Source organism: Ovis canadensis, chromosome 20 (genome assembly GCF_042477335.2).
Source record: "Ovis canadensis isolate MfBH-ARS-UI-01 breed Bighorn chromosome 20, ARS-UI_OviCan_v2, whole genome shotgun sequence".
In the NCBI taxonomy this organism is placed as follows: Eukaryota; Metazoa; Chordata; class Mammalia; order Artiodactyla; family Bovidae; genus Ovis; species Ovis canadensis.
In genome coordinates, this window is record NC_091264.1 from 58,296,660 (window position 1) to 58,309,162 (window position 12,503).

Sequence of the window (12,503 nt, forward strand, 5' to 3'; positions counted from 1 at the left end):
ATTACCAGGTTAGCTAGTTTTCCCAATGACACAGAAAGAGGGCAGGCACTCAGAAAGCCCCACAGTCGAGGCCACTGGTCAGTTATCTGGTTAGCCGCCTGGATTCTGGCTGTGAAGTGAAGTAAGTGTTAGTCGCCCCGTTATGTCCGACTCTTTGCAACTGCATGGACTGCAGACTGGGCTCCTCTGTCCATGGGATTCTCCAGGCAAAATACTAGAGTGGGTAGCCATTGCCTTCTCCAGGGGATCTCCCTGATCCAGGGATGAAACCCCGGTCTCCTTCATTGCACGTGGATTCTTTACCATCTGACCCACCAGGGAAGCCCCTAATGAATGCTAAAAGCAATACTTTAAAGGAGATTTTGGGCCTACCAAATAAAAGCCAGGCCCATATGATCTGCTTTCAATTTGGAATCAGTAAGAGAAATAACGTGTGGGATACATACATTGTCATTCTTCAGGGAAAGCTTGAAGGGGACGTCTACCAAGACCTTCACACTAGTGAAATAATCTTGGTTCAGCATGGCAGTGTTCACAGTTTTGCCTAGAGATAGTCCTCACGGCTAAAGGATAATAGCACATTCTGGGATGCCACTTCTCAATATCAGAGACATTTCTAATTCAGCTAAAGGATAAAGGTTCTTCCTCCTCAAGAAAGGTAGGAAAGGGATCTCAGCTTAAACTGTAACATACTGACCCATCCCTTCCTGTAGGTAGTCAGAGAAAGCTAAGTTTGATTGCAGTTTTCTTCTGGGCCTGAAATAGTGGAGGAGATCAATGGAAGTCAAAAACGACTGTCCCTGGCTTTAGTTCCTAACATCAGAAACTAGAACAGATCTCAGGCTTCCAAAGAGGATAAGCATTCTGAGGTTGCCCGTGTGATTAATTTAAAATCTCCTCCATACATACAAAGCAATTCTGCAATGTCAACAGAGGTTAAACGTACTCATGATTAGAGAAGTACTTATTTTCCTAAATAGTGCAAAATACTGGCTTTGTGTTTTAAACAATCCTAAATCATCAGGATGACTAGCTTTCCTTCTTTTGACATCCTTTATAGAAGTTTTAGATGTGGTTAAATCTTTTATTTATTATAATATTTTCATTCATTTGGTGTGTAATTATGGAGAACCTTTCCATTTCAGTATCTTCTATGTATCAAACATTCTTTTATATATTGTTAATACAGAGATAAATAAATACAATAGAATAAACTGGCCCAAAGAAAAATATTTGCCAGATGAGCTGCAACTCCACATTGCATTCATTTCATTGCAGTGAATCAGTGACCTCACAAGGCAGAGCAAGTTCTTACAAGCTAAATGTCAGTAATGTTCATTGCTGAGTGAGAACACAATTAGAAATACTTGCTACTAATAGTGTGAACATACTCTTCTGTTACATGATGTCCTTTTAACACATTTTAATTTCTCAGGAAAAAACTTCTTCCAGGGTTTTAAATGAGGTCTAATGTGTCTGGGTTACTTTCAGCAAATACATTGGCTTAATTCTCTCTAACACAGCAAACAAGCATCTATCAAGGTTTGCGTAATATACTAAATGGTAAATAGAAGTTAAAACCTACAAAAGGGGCTCTTTTAGAAAAATAAAGTCATGGTTCAGAAAAATTTTTGTTCTCTACACTCTCAATTTAGGCTGAATCTTGAAATTAGCATCTTCATAAAGTGCTGAAAGACCCACATTTTGGTGCTATTCTTTGACTGACTTGGGACTGTAGGTGAGGGATTATATCTTTCACTCATGCTGTGAAGTTATTTCTGAAATGATGTTATTAAGTACCATCAAGGACAAGGTGTAGTTGAAGAAATGCTTAAGAATTTAATCAGTATTTAAAATGCCCCAGTCTACTTTATCTGGCAAGTGTACACATTAGTTTTAAGGGATTTGATCCCCAAATGATTTCATGATATCCAAATAAAATGAATATGTATATATTTATTTCCTTGAGTGATTACTAAGCCTCTCAAATATTAAATGTGGACTTATATAAAATGAGTAGGTGTAAGAAGGCGAATCCTAAAGACAAACAGTTTAAACCAATAAAGAATTTCTCTGGAAAGAATAAAGAGTAAGTGACTAGGGGTAGGAGAGGAGCAGGAAGAAAGGGCGGATGAAAGCTTCCTCGCTTAATCGTTTATAAATTGTTGTTAAGAGACAAAATTCTCTCTATGCCCAGATTACGTAATTTATCCAAAGTGTGCAGGCTCTTCTGTTCAGCAGTGCTGATAACGACACTAATAGTTTAATTACAACTTGCTGCTCAAGGAGATAAACAAGGCTGTTTGCTTTTTAAGCCAGGGGTTATAATTACTTTTAAGGGAGGGGGAAAAGAGCATCTGAGAGTAGATCTTATTGTGTCAGGAAAGTAACTCCAAACCAGCTGAAAAACAAAGCCCTGGGAGTAAGCAGCCACCACAAAATTAGAGCAAAACCTCCCGATCTGAGCAGTGGAGCAGTAGGCGGGAGGTGGAGTAAACAGGCGGCGCACGTAGGTGGGCAGGGATAGAAAAGTTTTTGGAGGCCAGTCAGTGAGCACTTTCCCTGGGATTCCATCACCAAGGCACTAAGCACCGTTCCCCCCCCCCCTCCCCACCGCCCCACCCCCGCCGCCCCACCCCCTCAGCTGTCCAGCTCCTTGTCAGGTCTCTGTCACAACAGCCCTCAGCTTCAGCACCACCAAGAGGACAGCTCCCCAATGGAAGAACACAGCCCTCAGCAACCACCCTCCCTCATTGACAAACATCCTTCCCACCACATTTCTTCCTTACTGTTGTCTTTCTTGACACTGTGCTTTTAAGGGGATTTTCTAAAGGACATTTGGAAGGGACTGGGAGCTTGTTTGGCCTGTTTATTTCCAGATGAAAAGGAGACAGTCCTCTCTGAGAAGTCCAGTCTTTTCATTGGCCTCCAGAGCAATTTAACCAGAATAAAAGACTGCAAGTCACTGGCTTGAATCTGGTGGCAGAATGGTACTGCCTAACCCAGCACTAACAGAAACTTGAAACTCTTTTTTCATGCTTTATTTTGTTTTGTTGTAAAAGCACCAGTAGTAAGTGGACAACCTTTATTAAGTGTCTCCTTAGCCCCTTTCCTTCTCTGCTAAGCCAAAGATGTTAAGGGAATATACAGGAGTTTGTTAAAAAAAAAAAAAAAAAAAAGGAGTGATCCTTAATATCTCTGGGTTGGAAACAACCTTTATCCTAAAAGGAACTCTTCTCAGTCCTTTCCAAGAACCCTCACAGTCATATTCTGAATCTAGAACACACAAGTGAAGGATTAATAGTTCCAAATGGAGACCACAGTCTACTACTGTATGTCACAAAAACTATCAAATCTTCCTCCAATGAAGTCTTCTTTTCCCCAGTTACAAATCCAGAGGCAAACATTCCAGAAGTGACAAGAAAACAAAGGGTTTTAAAAAAAACCCCAAATCACCAAAATAGGAAAAATTACACTCCAAAGAAGTTGGCTACTTCGGTTACCATCCCACCAGTCAGAGGCTATGGTTCTTTAGCAAACACATCTTGTTTCTCTATGTAGAGCTTTCTCCTTCATTCATACTTCTCAGGAGTGAGGAAAATAGTCATTATTTGAAGTTTCTCTTTGCTCCAGCATGCACATACACATATATACTTTGCTTGATTCAGTTCCATTTTCAAGGGTTTAGTTTCCTAAAGAAAAAGGTATCCTTTTCTTCTTAAACTTATTTTGAAGGAGGATTTTCAGGAAAGTGCCCTCACTCTTTTTGCATTGGAGTTGCTAGAATAGTAAGGAATTCTAGAAAGGAAGAGACACACACTTGGCGGGTGGGAGGCAGGGGGACTTAGCGTCTTTTAGAAAAGTTAGTGGCGAACAACTTCCTCCTGGTGACAGGGACCCTGTGCTAGGATCAGGAGGGGCAGGGGCCGTCTGCCCCTGAATCTGGAGCAACAGCAGCATCAGTGGAGACAGCGGACACTGGCGCGTCCTTTCAGGCAACCCTGACAGGTCTCAGCGGACACAGTTTGACTCCCTGAGTCCCTCAGTCCTTCCTGTGGCTCCTTTCTTCCTTCTTTCCTCCGTCCTCCCTTCCTTTTCCTTCCCATCCTTCCTGTATCCGCCTCTCCTCTCCCCCTTGCTTCTTTCCCTCCCTCCTCCGCCTCAGTTACCCTTTTCACTTAATCCCATCTGGGCCACCTTGGGTACCAGTACCACTGACAGCTTCCCGTCACCCCACGTGTATCCCACAGACCATCTTATCACTATCATCACGATGGTTGCTTGCCAACTGCTGGGTCCGGTTCCCAGCTGTTAAACCCCACCCCCTTGTCTCTCCTCACTCCAAAGCCGCAGCAGTGGTATCAACCCAGCAGAATCACCAGAGTCTGAATGTCACCAACAAGTTCCACCCGGCGGTAGCAGCCCCACCAGCAAACCACACCAGCGGAGCCTGGCCAGCCCCCTCCGCCCACAGCCGGCGGCTCGGGCAAGCTGACCCGCGCTCCAGGCTACGCCTACGATCTTTGTTATCGGTGACAGCACTCTCTTCTCTTCAAGGAAGGGGAAAGCCCGGCGTGTGATTCCCCAGCGGATGCAGGGATCCACGCGCTACCCTCCCCCACCTCCGCAACACACATACACACACACACACACCTCCTCACCCTGCACACAAAGAGAGCGAATGCACGCCCGGGACCAGCTGGGTAGGAAGTGGGGCGGGATGGGGGCGGGGGGCGGGGTGGGGTACCAAAGGAGGGGCTGGGGGCTGAGCCAGCCGGGGAGGAGGGAAGGGAGCCGGGTCGGGGAGAGAGCTGCGCTCCGTCCTCACCTGCCCCCAGGTTAAAGGAGATCCTGGCCTCGGCGAGGTACGGCGTGTCGCTCTTGGAGCGGACTCTTCTGATGGGCCGCCGGTCTATATCGTCCTCCGAAGATGCCGCCATTAAGGTGGGAGGCAGGAGCAGGGTCGCCCGGCGAGCTGAGAGGGAGAAGGAGATGGAGAGAGAGAGGGAGAGAGGCGGAAAAGGGGAGGGGGGGGAGGAAGAGGCTCGCACACAGGGAAGGGGGGAGGGGAGAGGGGGATGGGAGAGGGAGGGAAAGGGAACGGGGGAGGGAGGGGGGAAGAGAGGGAAAAAGGAAAAAAGAAAAAAAAAGGAGAGAGAAAGAAAGAGAGCAAAGGAGAGAAAAGGGTGAAGGGAGAGAAAGAAAACCCGTTAAGGATTTGTGGACTGGAGCAGAGATCATGCTCTCCCTGGATGGCGCTCGCCCCCACCCACCCCTCTCACCCCCAGCTCCTCTCCCAGCCCCAGGGCCAGCGGGTCGGTGCTGCAGACGGACTGCCACCCCGCCTCCTTCCTGCAGCCCCAGGTTGCAGCTCTTGGCCCAGAGAGGCGGATGCGAAAGGGAGGACTCCAAAGATGCCCAGTCAGCACTGTGTCCTCTCCCGCCAAATGCACTTACCCACGCGTCTCAAGTGCACACGAGGGTCTCCTTAACCCCCAGGATTGTCTGGTCCAAGGATGCCCAACCAGACAGCCTAGCTTCAGCTTCCCTTGCATGCCATTATTAGTCCTGGGGTGCAAGCCTAGTCCCAGCTGGTCAGGGAAGAGAACAGGACAGGCGAGAGTACCCCCTGCGCACCCTCTTTCCCAGCTCTGGAGCTCAGATAGAGATGGAACCCGATGTGGAAGCATGTACAACTTTAGGGGCAGGCTGCCTGTAAAGTTTCTAGATTTGCTATTTTGAATGTAGACAAGCATGTGCTTAGGCGCTCAGTGGTGTCCAACTCTTTGCGACCCCATGGACTGCAGCCTGCCAGGCTCCTCTGTCAATGGGATTCTCCAGGCAAGAATACTGGAGTCGGTTGCCATGCCCTCCTCCAGGGGATCTTCCCAACCCAGGGATCCAACCCAGGTCACCCATATTGCAGTTGAATTCTTTACCATCTGAGCCACCAGGGAAGACTAGGTATGTTCACCAAGAATTGAGTGGCTTTTCTTTTTTTTTGATGTGGACCATTTTTTAAGTCTTTATTGACTTTGTTATAATATTGCTTCTGTTTTATGTTTTGGCTTTTTGACTGCCAGGAATTTGAGATCTTAGCTCTCCCACCAGAGATCAAATCTGCACCCCGTACCTTGGTAGGCAAAGTCTTAACCACCAGCTTGCCAGTGAAGTCCCCCAGTGGCTTTCTTAGCACTACTGATTTTTAGGATATGTTTATCTCTATGGAAGTACCCATTCATTTTCACCTTCAAGATTTGATTTGGTGATTTACAGCATGCACAGTGGTCTTTGGATTGGACCTGTAGTCTCTGTAACTCTGTATCATTGTTTCTGAAGGACAGGCTGAAGATCAAGGGCACCTCACATTTCTTTGAATGTCTGCACTGCAACCTTCCCATGTTATATAGTAGGAACAGCTAGAAAGGTTTCTGGAGTGTGAGTCAGAATGGTTTTGATGCTCCTACTGAACCTATTGATGGGCTCAACTCTTTGATGTTTGTCTTCTGGCAGCTTCAGTCACTTGGTCTTTTGTGGCCGGATGTTGCCACATTTCTTTCTAACAGGAGCCCACCTGGAGTACACAGATAAATGCTACCTTCATCCCCTTCCTGCTACAAAGGAAATCTCAGTGTCAAGTCATGCCCTTCAGTCTCAGAGGATGAAGTGCCGCTTCGGCTCTGCAAAACGTCCCTCTCCACTCCAGCTGTCAGTTCTAACTCTCGTCCTGTATCCTTGTGCCCACCCTAGACTCTTCGGCCTCTTCACATTGGTCTCTCACTTCGCACATAGGTAGTAACTCTTCATCTGCCTTCTCCTTGATGCTTCTTCAGTCCCCACTGCACGATTTCTCTCCCAGTCTGTTTAACCTTCCCATGGAACTCTTGGCCCCAGAGGCTCCATTTTTTCACTCCTAATCCCCTCCTTGTATCCCTACCTCTACTTTTTAGTCCCACCACTCAGTCACAGTTACTTTAAAGGTCATCAGTAGCCTTACAACAATTAGGTCCATTTCTTTCTTGAGTAATGTATCCTTCTTGAAATAATCCTTTCCTTTGGCTTCCCTGTACTAGGCTACCTTCCTAATCACTGAATTTCTCATAGTTAGCCAATTCCCAGCATTTAATTTTAAATTACTTATCCTGGCTTTCAGGGCCCTTTACAACCTGATTCCCATCTGTCTTTCCTAACTCATCTCCCATTGTTTCCCTCCAGTCTGTTCAGAGTTGTCCCCACAAGTCTGACTCATTTCTTCATCTGGACCTTTCCTTGTGTTGTACACCACAAATTTCTTCCCAATAAGCTTTTCATGTTCTCCCTCAGGAATGCGAGATGACTGGCCCACTAGTCTTTGGCATGAATCCGGTACAGAGTAAATGCTCAATAGATATTTTTTAATAAAAGAAGAGAGGAGAGAGGGAAAGGGAGGGAGGGAGGGAGGAGAGAAGAGGGAAGCAAAGAGTAAAGGAGACTTATACAACTAATGGGTCAATGAGTAGCTGAAATGGGGACAAAACCCATTTCTACCTGGTTTCAAATCCTGTTCTTTAACCAGTATATTGATTTGCTAAGTGCACATATATATATAGGTTGACTATCCACATTTTAAATTCATTTTTCTATGATATTTGTCTCCTTATTATGTCCCATTTGTCTCTGTTAAACATAGACTAAAAGTGGATGCCTCCCATCCCAGGAGGCACAACAGGGGTGTTTGGCTCATGAAATAAACAACCTAAATGAAGGTTGATGCTTTTAGATGACTAATCAGGCTGCAAGCCAATATCATGATCATAACATGTAGGCTCAAGCTCTTGAGGAAGTGCAAAAGTAAGGAAATACACTATGTAAACTATACAGTGTATAGACTATGCACACAGGTACAGTTGCTTCAGTCGTGCCCTACTCTTTGCAACCCCGTGGACTGTAGCCCCAAGGCTCCTCAGCCCATGGCATTCTCCAGGCAAGAATACTGGAGTGGGCTGCCATTTCCTACTCCAGGGGATCTTCCCAACCCATACCTCTCTTTGAATGAGCGCAGTGCTATTATTATTATTATTATTATTCTGCCTGCGCCACATGGCATGGGAGGGGCCTTAGTTCCTTAACCAGGGACGGAACCTGTGCCCCCTGCAGCAGAAGCCCCGAATCTTAACCACTGGACCGCCAGGGAAATCCCTACTGCAGTGCTGTTTGATTACTCATAAAGCTTGGGATCCCCCACCCTCTCGACTTTTCATTCATCAGCATTGCCTTTATCTAAAAACAATAAAGTCATCTTTAGCTTTTCTAGTCTTAGCTTTCTCTGTTTCTTTGATATTACTTAATAATGGTTCTTGACATCGAGAAATACATCTTTGAATTTCTGCTTCTTATTCATTTGATGTTCCAGAGGATTAGGAATGTAATATTGCTACTATCTTAAGTTTACTTTTCTTCAAAAGAGCTTAAATATGCTTTTATATTATCTCTATCATGCGGGCCAGTATTACTGAAATAATTCTAGATAGATATACTTTTTACAAAAGGGACATTAAAATACTACCTCCATCCACATGCGCATGTTCTTGAGTTATTTTATGACATTTTCATTTCTGACTACTACCTTCCATTGTTTAGCTTCCAAAATTTGCAGTCTTCTTTGTCTCGTCTATGTTTTCCCATTATCTCTTTTCACTTTGCCACTTTTATGTCCTCCCATCTTTTGAGGGAGGACATCCTTTTAAGAATTCCCTTACAAAGTCAGTCCCAGCTCAAGCATCTCTCTCTTATCCTGTATGAAGGATTCACTCCTCTATGAGAGCTCATTCCAGTGTTTCCACAGTTTTCATTCTCTGTGAATCCCTTCACAAACATGACTCTTGTCATAAAATATCTGACTGACTAACATCAGGGGAAGAGCCCTGGGGTGTGCATTAGGGGTGGTGGGTGTTGCTCCCAGTCCGACCACTTCTGCAATGAGTACCACTGGGCATTTCACTGTCACCTCAGCTATAGAAATGCAAGGGTCATCCGGCACAAAAACAGAGACACGTAGGTCAATGGAACAGAATAGAGAGCCCAGAAATGGACCCACACTTACACAGTCAATTAATCTATGGCAAAAGGGGCAAGAATATACAACAAGGGAAAGCCAGTCTTTTTAAGCAGTGTAGCTGGGAAAACTTGAGAGCTACCTGCAAAAGAATCAAACTGATCTACTTTCTCATACTATCTACAATAATAAACTCAAGATGGATTAAAGGCTTAAATCTAAGACCAGAAACCATAAAACTCCCAGAATAAAACATAGGAGGTATGGCCTTTGACATCAGTCTCAGCAATATTTTTTTGGATATGTCTCCTCAGGCAAGGGAATGAAAGCAGAAATAAACAAATGGGATGGCACCAAACCAAAAAGCTTTTGCACAGTGAAGGAAACTATCAACAAAATGAAAAGGCAGGCTACTGAATGGGAAAAGACATTTGCAAATGATATGTCTGACAATGGTCCCAAATATACAAAAAGCTTATACATCTCAACATAAATAATCAACTCAATTAAAAATAAGCACAAGATGTAAACAACAGATACTTTTCCAAAGTCATACAAATAGCCAATAGGCCCATGGAAAGATGCTTAGTATTACCAATCATTATGGCAATGCAAGTCCAAATCACAGTGGGGTATCACTTCATGCCTGACAGAGTGGTTTTTACTGGGGAGACAACAAACAGCAAGTTTTAGGAGAGGATATGGAAAACAGAGTGAAGTTTCCTCAGAATCCCATAAGTAGAGCCACCACACAGCACAGCAATTCCACTGCCAGGCATTGGTCTGAACAAGACAAAAGCGTGGCTTCGAGGAGACACGTCCAACCCTACGTTCACTGCAGCATTGTTTACAGTGTCAAGAATGCGGGGACAATCTGGGTGCTCATCAGTGGATGAATGGAGAGAGAAAATGTGCTACATATATTTAGTGGAATACCACCCAGTCACAAAAAAGAACGAGCTCTTCCCATCTGTGACAACGTGGATGGACCCTGGCAGGAATGAAGAAAGATAGATACCAGGTGATCTCGCTTACGTGTGGAATCTAAAAAGCAGAGCAAATGGACGAACTTAAGGAAATGGAAGTGGAGGAGAGAGAGGTGTGGCTTGTGGAAAGGGATGCGGGATGAGAGAGGTGGGCGAGGAGATTAAGAGGTACAAACCTCCAGCCACCAAACAAATGAGTCAGAGTAAGAAATGTACCTTGTGGGGAATATAGCCAGTAACTGCGTAATACCTTTGTATGGTGACACACTGTGAATAGACTTATCAGCGTAACCATTTTGAAATGTCTAGAAATGTGGAATCACTATGCTATACACCAGGAACTAACAGTGTTGTGAGAGTGAAGTCACTCAGTCATGTCCAACTCTTTGCGACCCCTTGGACTGTAGCCTACCAGGCTTCTCCGTCCAGGGGATTTTCCAGGCAAGAGTACTGGAGTGGGTTGCCATTTCCTTCTCCAACAGTCTTGTAGGTTAATTATATTTCACAAATAAACAAGTGAACTCATAGAAAAAGAGATCAGATTTGTGGTTACCAGCGGTGGGAGTGGGAGAGGGAATTGAATGGAGGTAGTCAGAAGGTACACATTTCAAGTCATAAGATAAAAAGTACTAGGGTCGTAATATACAACATGAGAGATATAATTAACATTGTTATAGCTCATATATGAAAGTTGTTAAGAAGTAAAATCTAAGAGTTCCCATCACAAGGAAAAAAATTCTTTTTAACATATATACTTTTGCACTCCTCTCTGGATAGAGCAATTGATCCATCTGTCAATAAACAGATAGGTTAGGGACTGTACAGACAGGAAAGCAAATGATAATCAAACGATGTCAACAGGTGAATCTGCATAAAAGCTATCTAAACGTTCTTTGTACTATTTTATTTTTACAAATTTTCCATAAGTTTTACATTATTTCCAATAAAAGTTTAAAAGTACTAGCAAAAATATGTTTCCTTCTATTTGCAAAAGTTTCCAAGGATTAGAGATGACATCCCATCATTACTTTAATCTTTCTGAAAAGTTATCATGTCAGCCATTCCCAGAGGCTGCAGATAAATACAGTAATGATCTTAAGGGTACTCAGTTCTACATTTATGCTGGAGGTGTTTGAATTTTTGTTAAAAAATTTATTCTAGAATAGTATTGTCAAACAGATTAAAGAATCAGGGCTGCATAGATTAAGTATACATGTTATACTATTTTGCATATCTAACACAAGTTAGATATATAAGAACCTTTACACCCTGCAATTAAACCAAGTTAAAATCAGTGTGATGTCACTAAGCAGAGTGATGGTACTGAAAATCGTTTATGTAGAAAATGCAAAATGCCAATAATGAAGATGAATGTTATTAACTGCAATATCAAGCCAAGATTGCAGCAGTAACTTGCATAGGCTTTAAATAGGCTTAACACAAATGTACCAAAAAGGCTTTTGTGCTTTTTATTGAAACTAAATTCAGTATGTAGCTGCTGAGATATTTTTTCTTTTCTATACATATGTATGCTTTGCTAGATAACCAAGAATCTGAGGAGCTGTTATTGGCACATCTTAGAGCTCTCCACTTAAACTTGTAATTAAAGGAGCTGTCCATTCTGCACAGTTCTGCTATTTATTCCTATTTCTATGTGGCTAATTTTGTGAGGCCCACAAAGGAGAGGGTATGGGTGCCTAGTTTTTCCCACTGCTTCCCAGCATTCTATCTCCTTGGTATTCAGTGTCGTGCAACTTCGAGCAGGGATACGCCATTCACATCACAGCCCATATACGTAGAATTATGGAACTGTGAAGGGCACAGCTTGTGCAGCCATACCCCAAAGGTGGTGGCTTCCCAAAGAGATGGTTCCATGTCCGGGCATTCTGACCAGCCCTGTTCCTTGTAGCCACATGGGTCTCACACTGACTTTGCTCTGACTCTTCCTTTAGGGGTTCAGTACCTAGGTCTGATGTCTGGATGAAGATGAATACAATACTATTTAATACTATTGAATAGCTAACATTGCATACTGGTTTCTCCCCCAGAAGGACTAATATTTTGGTTTATATAAAATTGTGCCTTGTTTTCAAACTACTTAAAAGATATAAGATACACTAAATAAAAACTGTTTGCGTATAGGAACCATGTTCTCTGTGTTTTGGAGAAGTTTTCTGCTTCCCTGAATACTTGTATGTTGTGATAGCCAGCCTCCAGATGGCTCCTAGGGATCCCCAACGCTTGGCATTCACATCCATGCCCTCCCACACTCAATCAGTGCTGGTCTCTGTGACCATTAGAATATGGTGGAAGCGATGGTGTGTCAGGAAATGCGTTGCAGCTTCGGTCCTGCTTTCTTTTGGAGTCTTGGGAGAAGCCAGGTGCAGTGTCACAGGGACACCCAAAAAGCCAGTGAAGAGGCTCCTGTGGCAAGAAACTGAGGCCTCCTGCCAAGTGCCATCTGCATGAGCCATCTTCAGAGC

General features: G+C 43.9%; 1 protein-coding gene across 6 annotated transcripts in view; it reads right to left on the bottom strand.

The window, feature by feature from the left end:
- PHACTR1 (phosphatase and actin regulator 1) overlaps nt 1-12,503 on the bottom strand; it is a 548,621-nt gene that overhangs the window by 485,015 nt on the left and 51,103 nt on the right. For all 6 annotated transcript variants that reach the window (XM_069563035.1, XM_069563042.1, XM_069563036.1 and 3 more), the window contains one exon: nt 4,829-4,975. In XM_069563035.1, the coding sequence (XP_069419136.1) occupies nt 4,829-4,975 (147 nt within the window). The remainder of the gene's footprint in view (nt 1-4,828; nt 4,976-12,503) is intronic.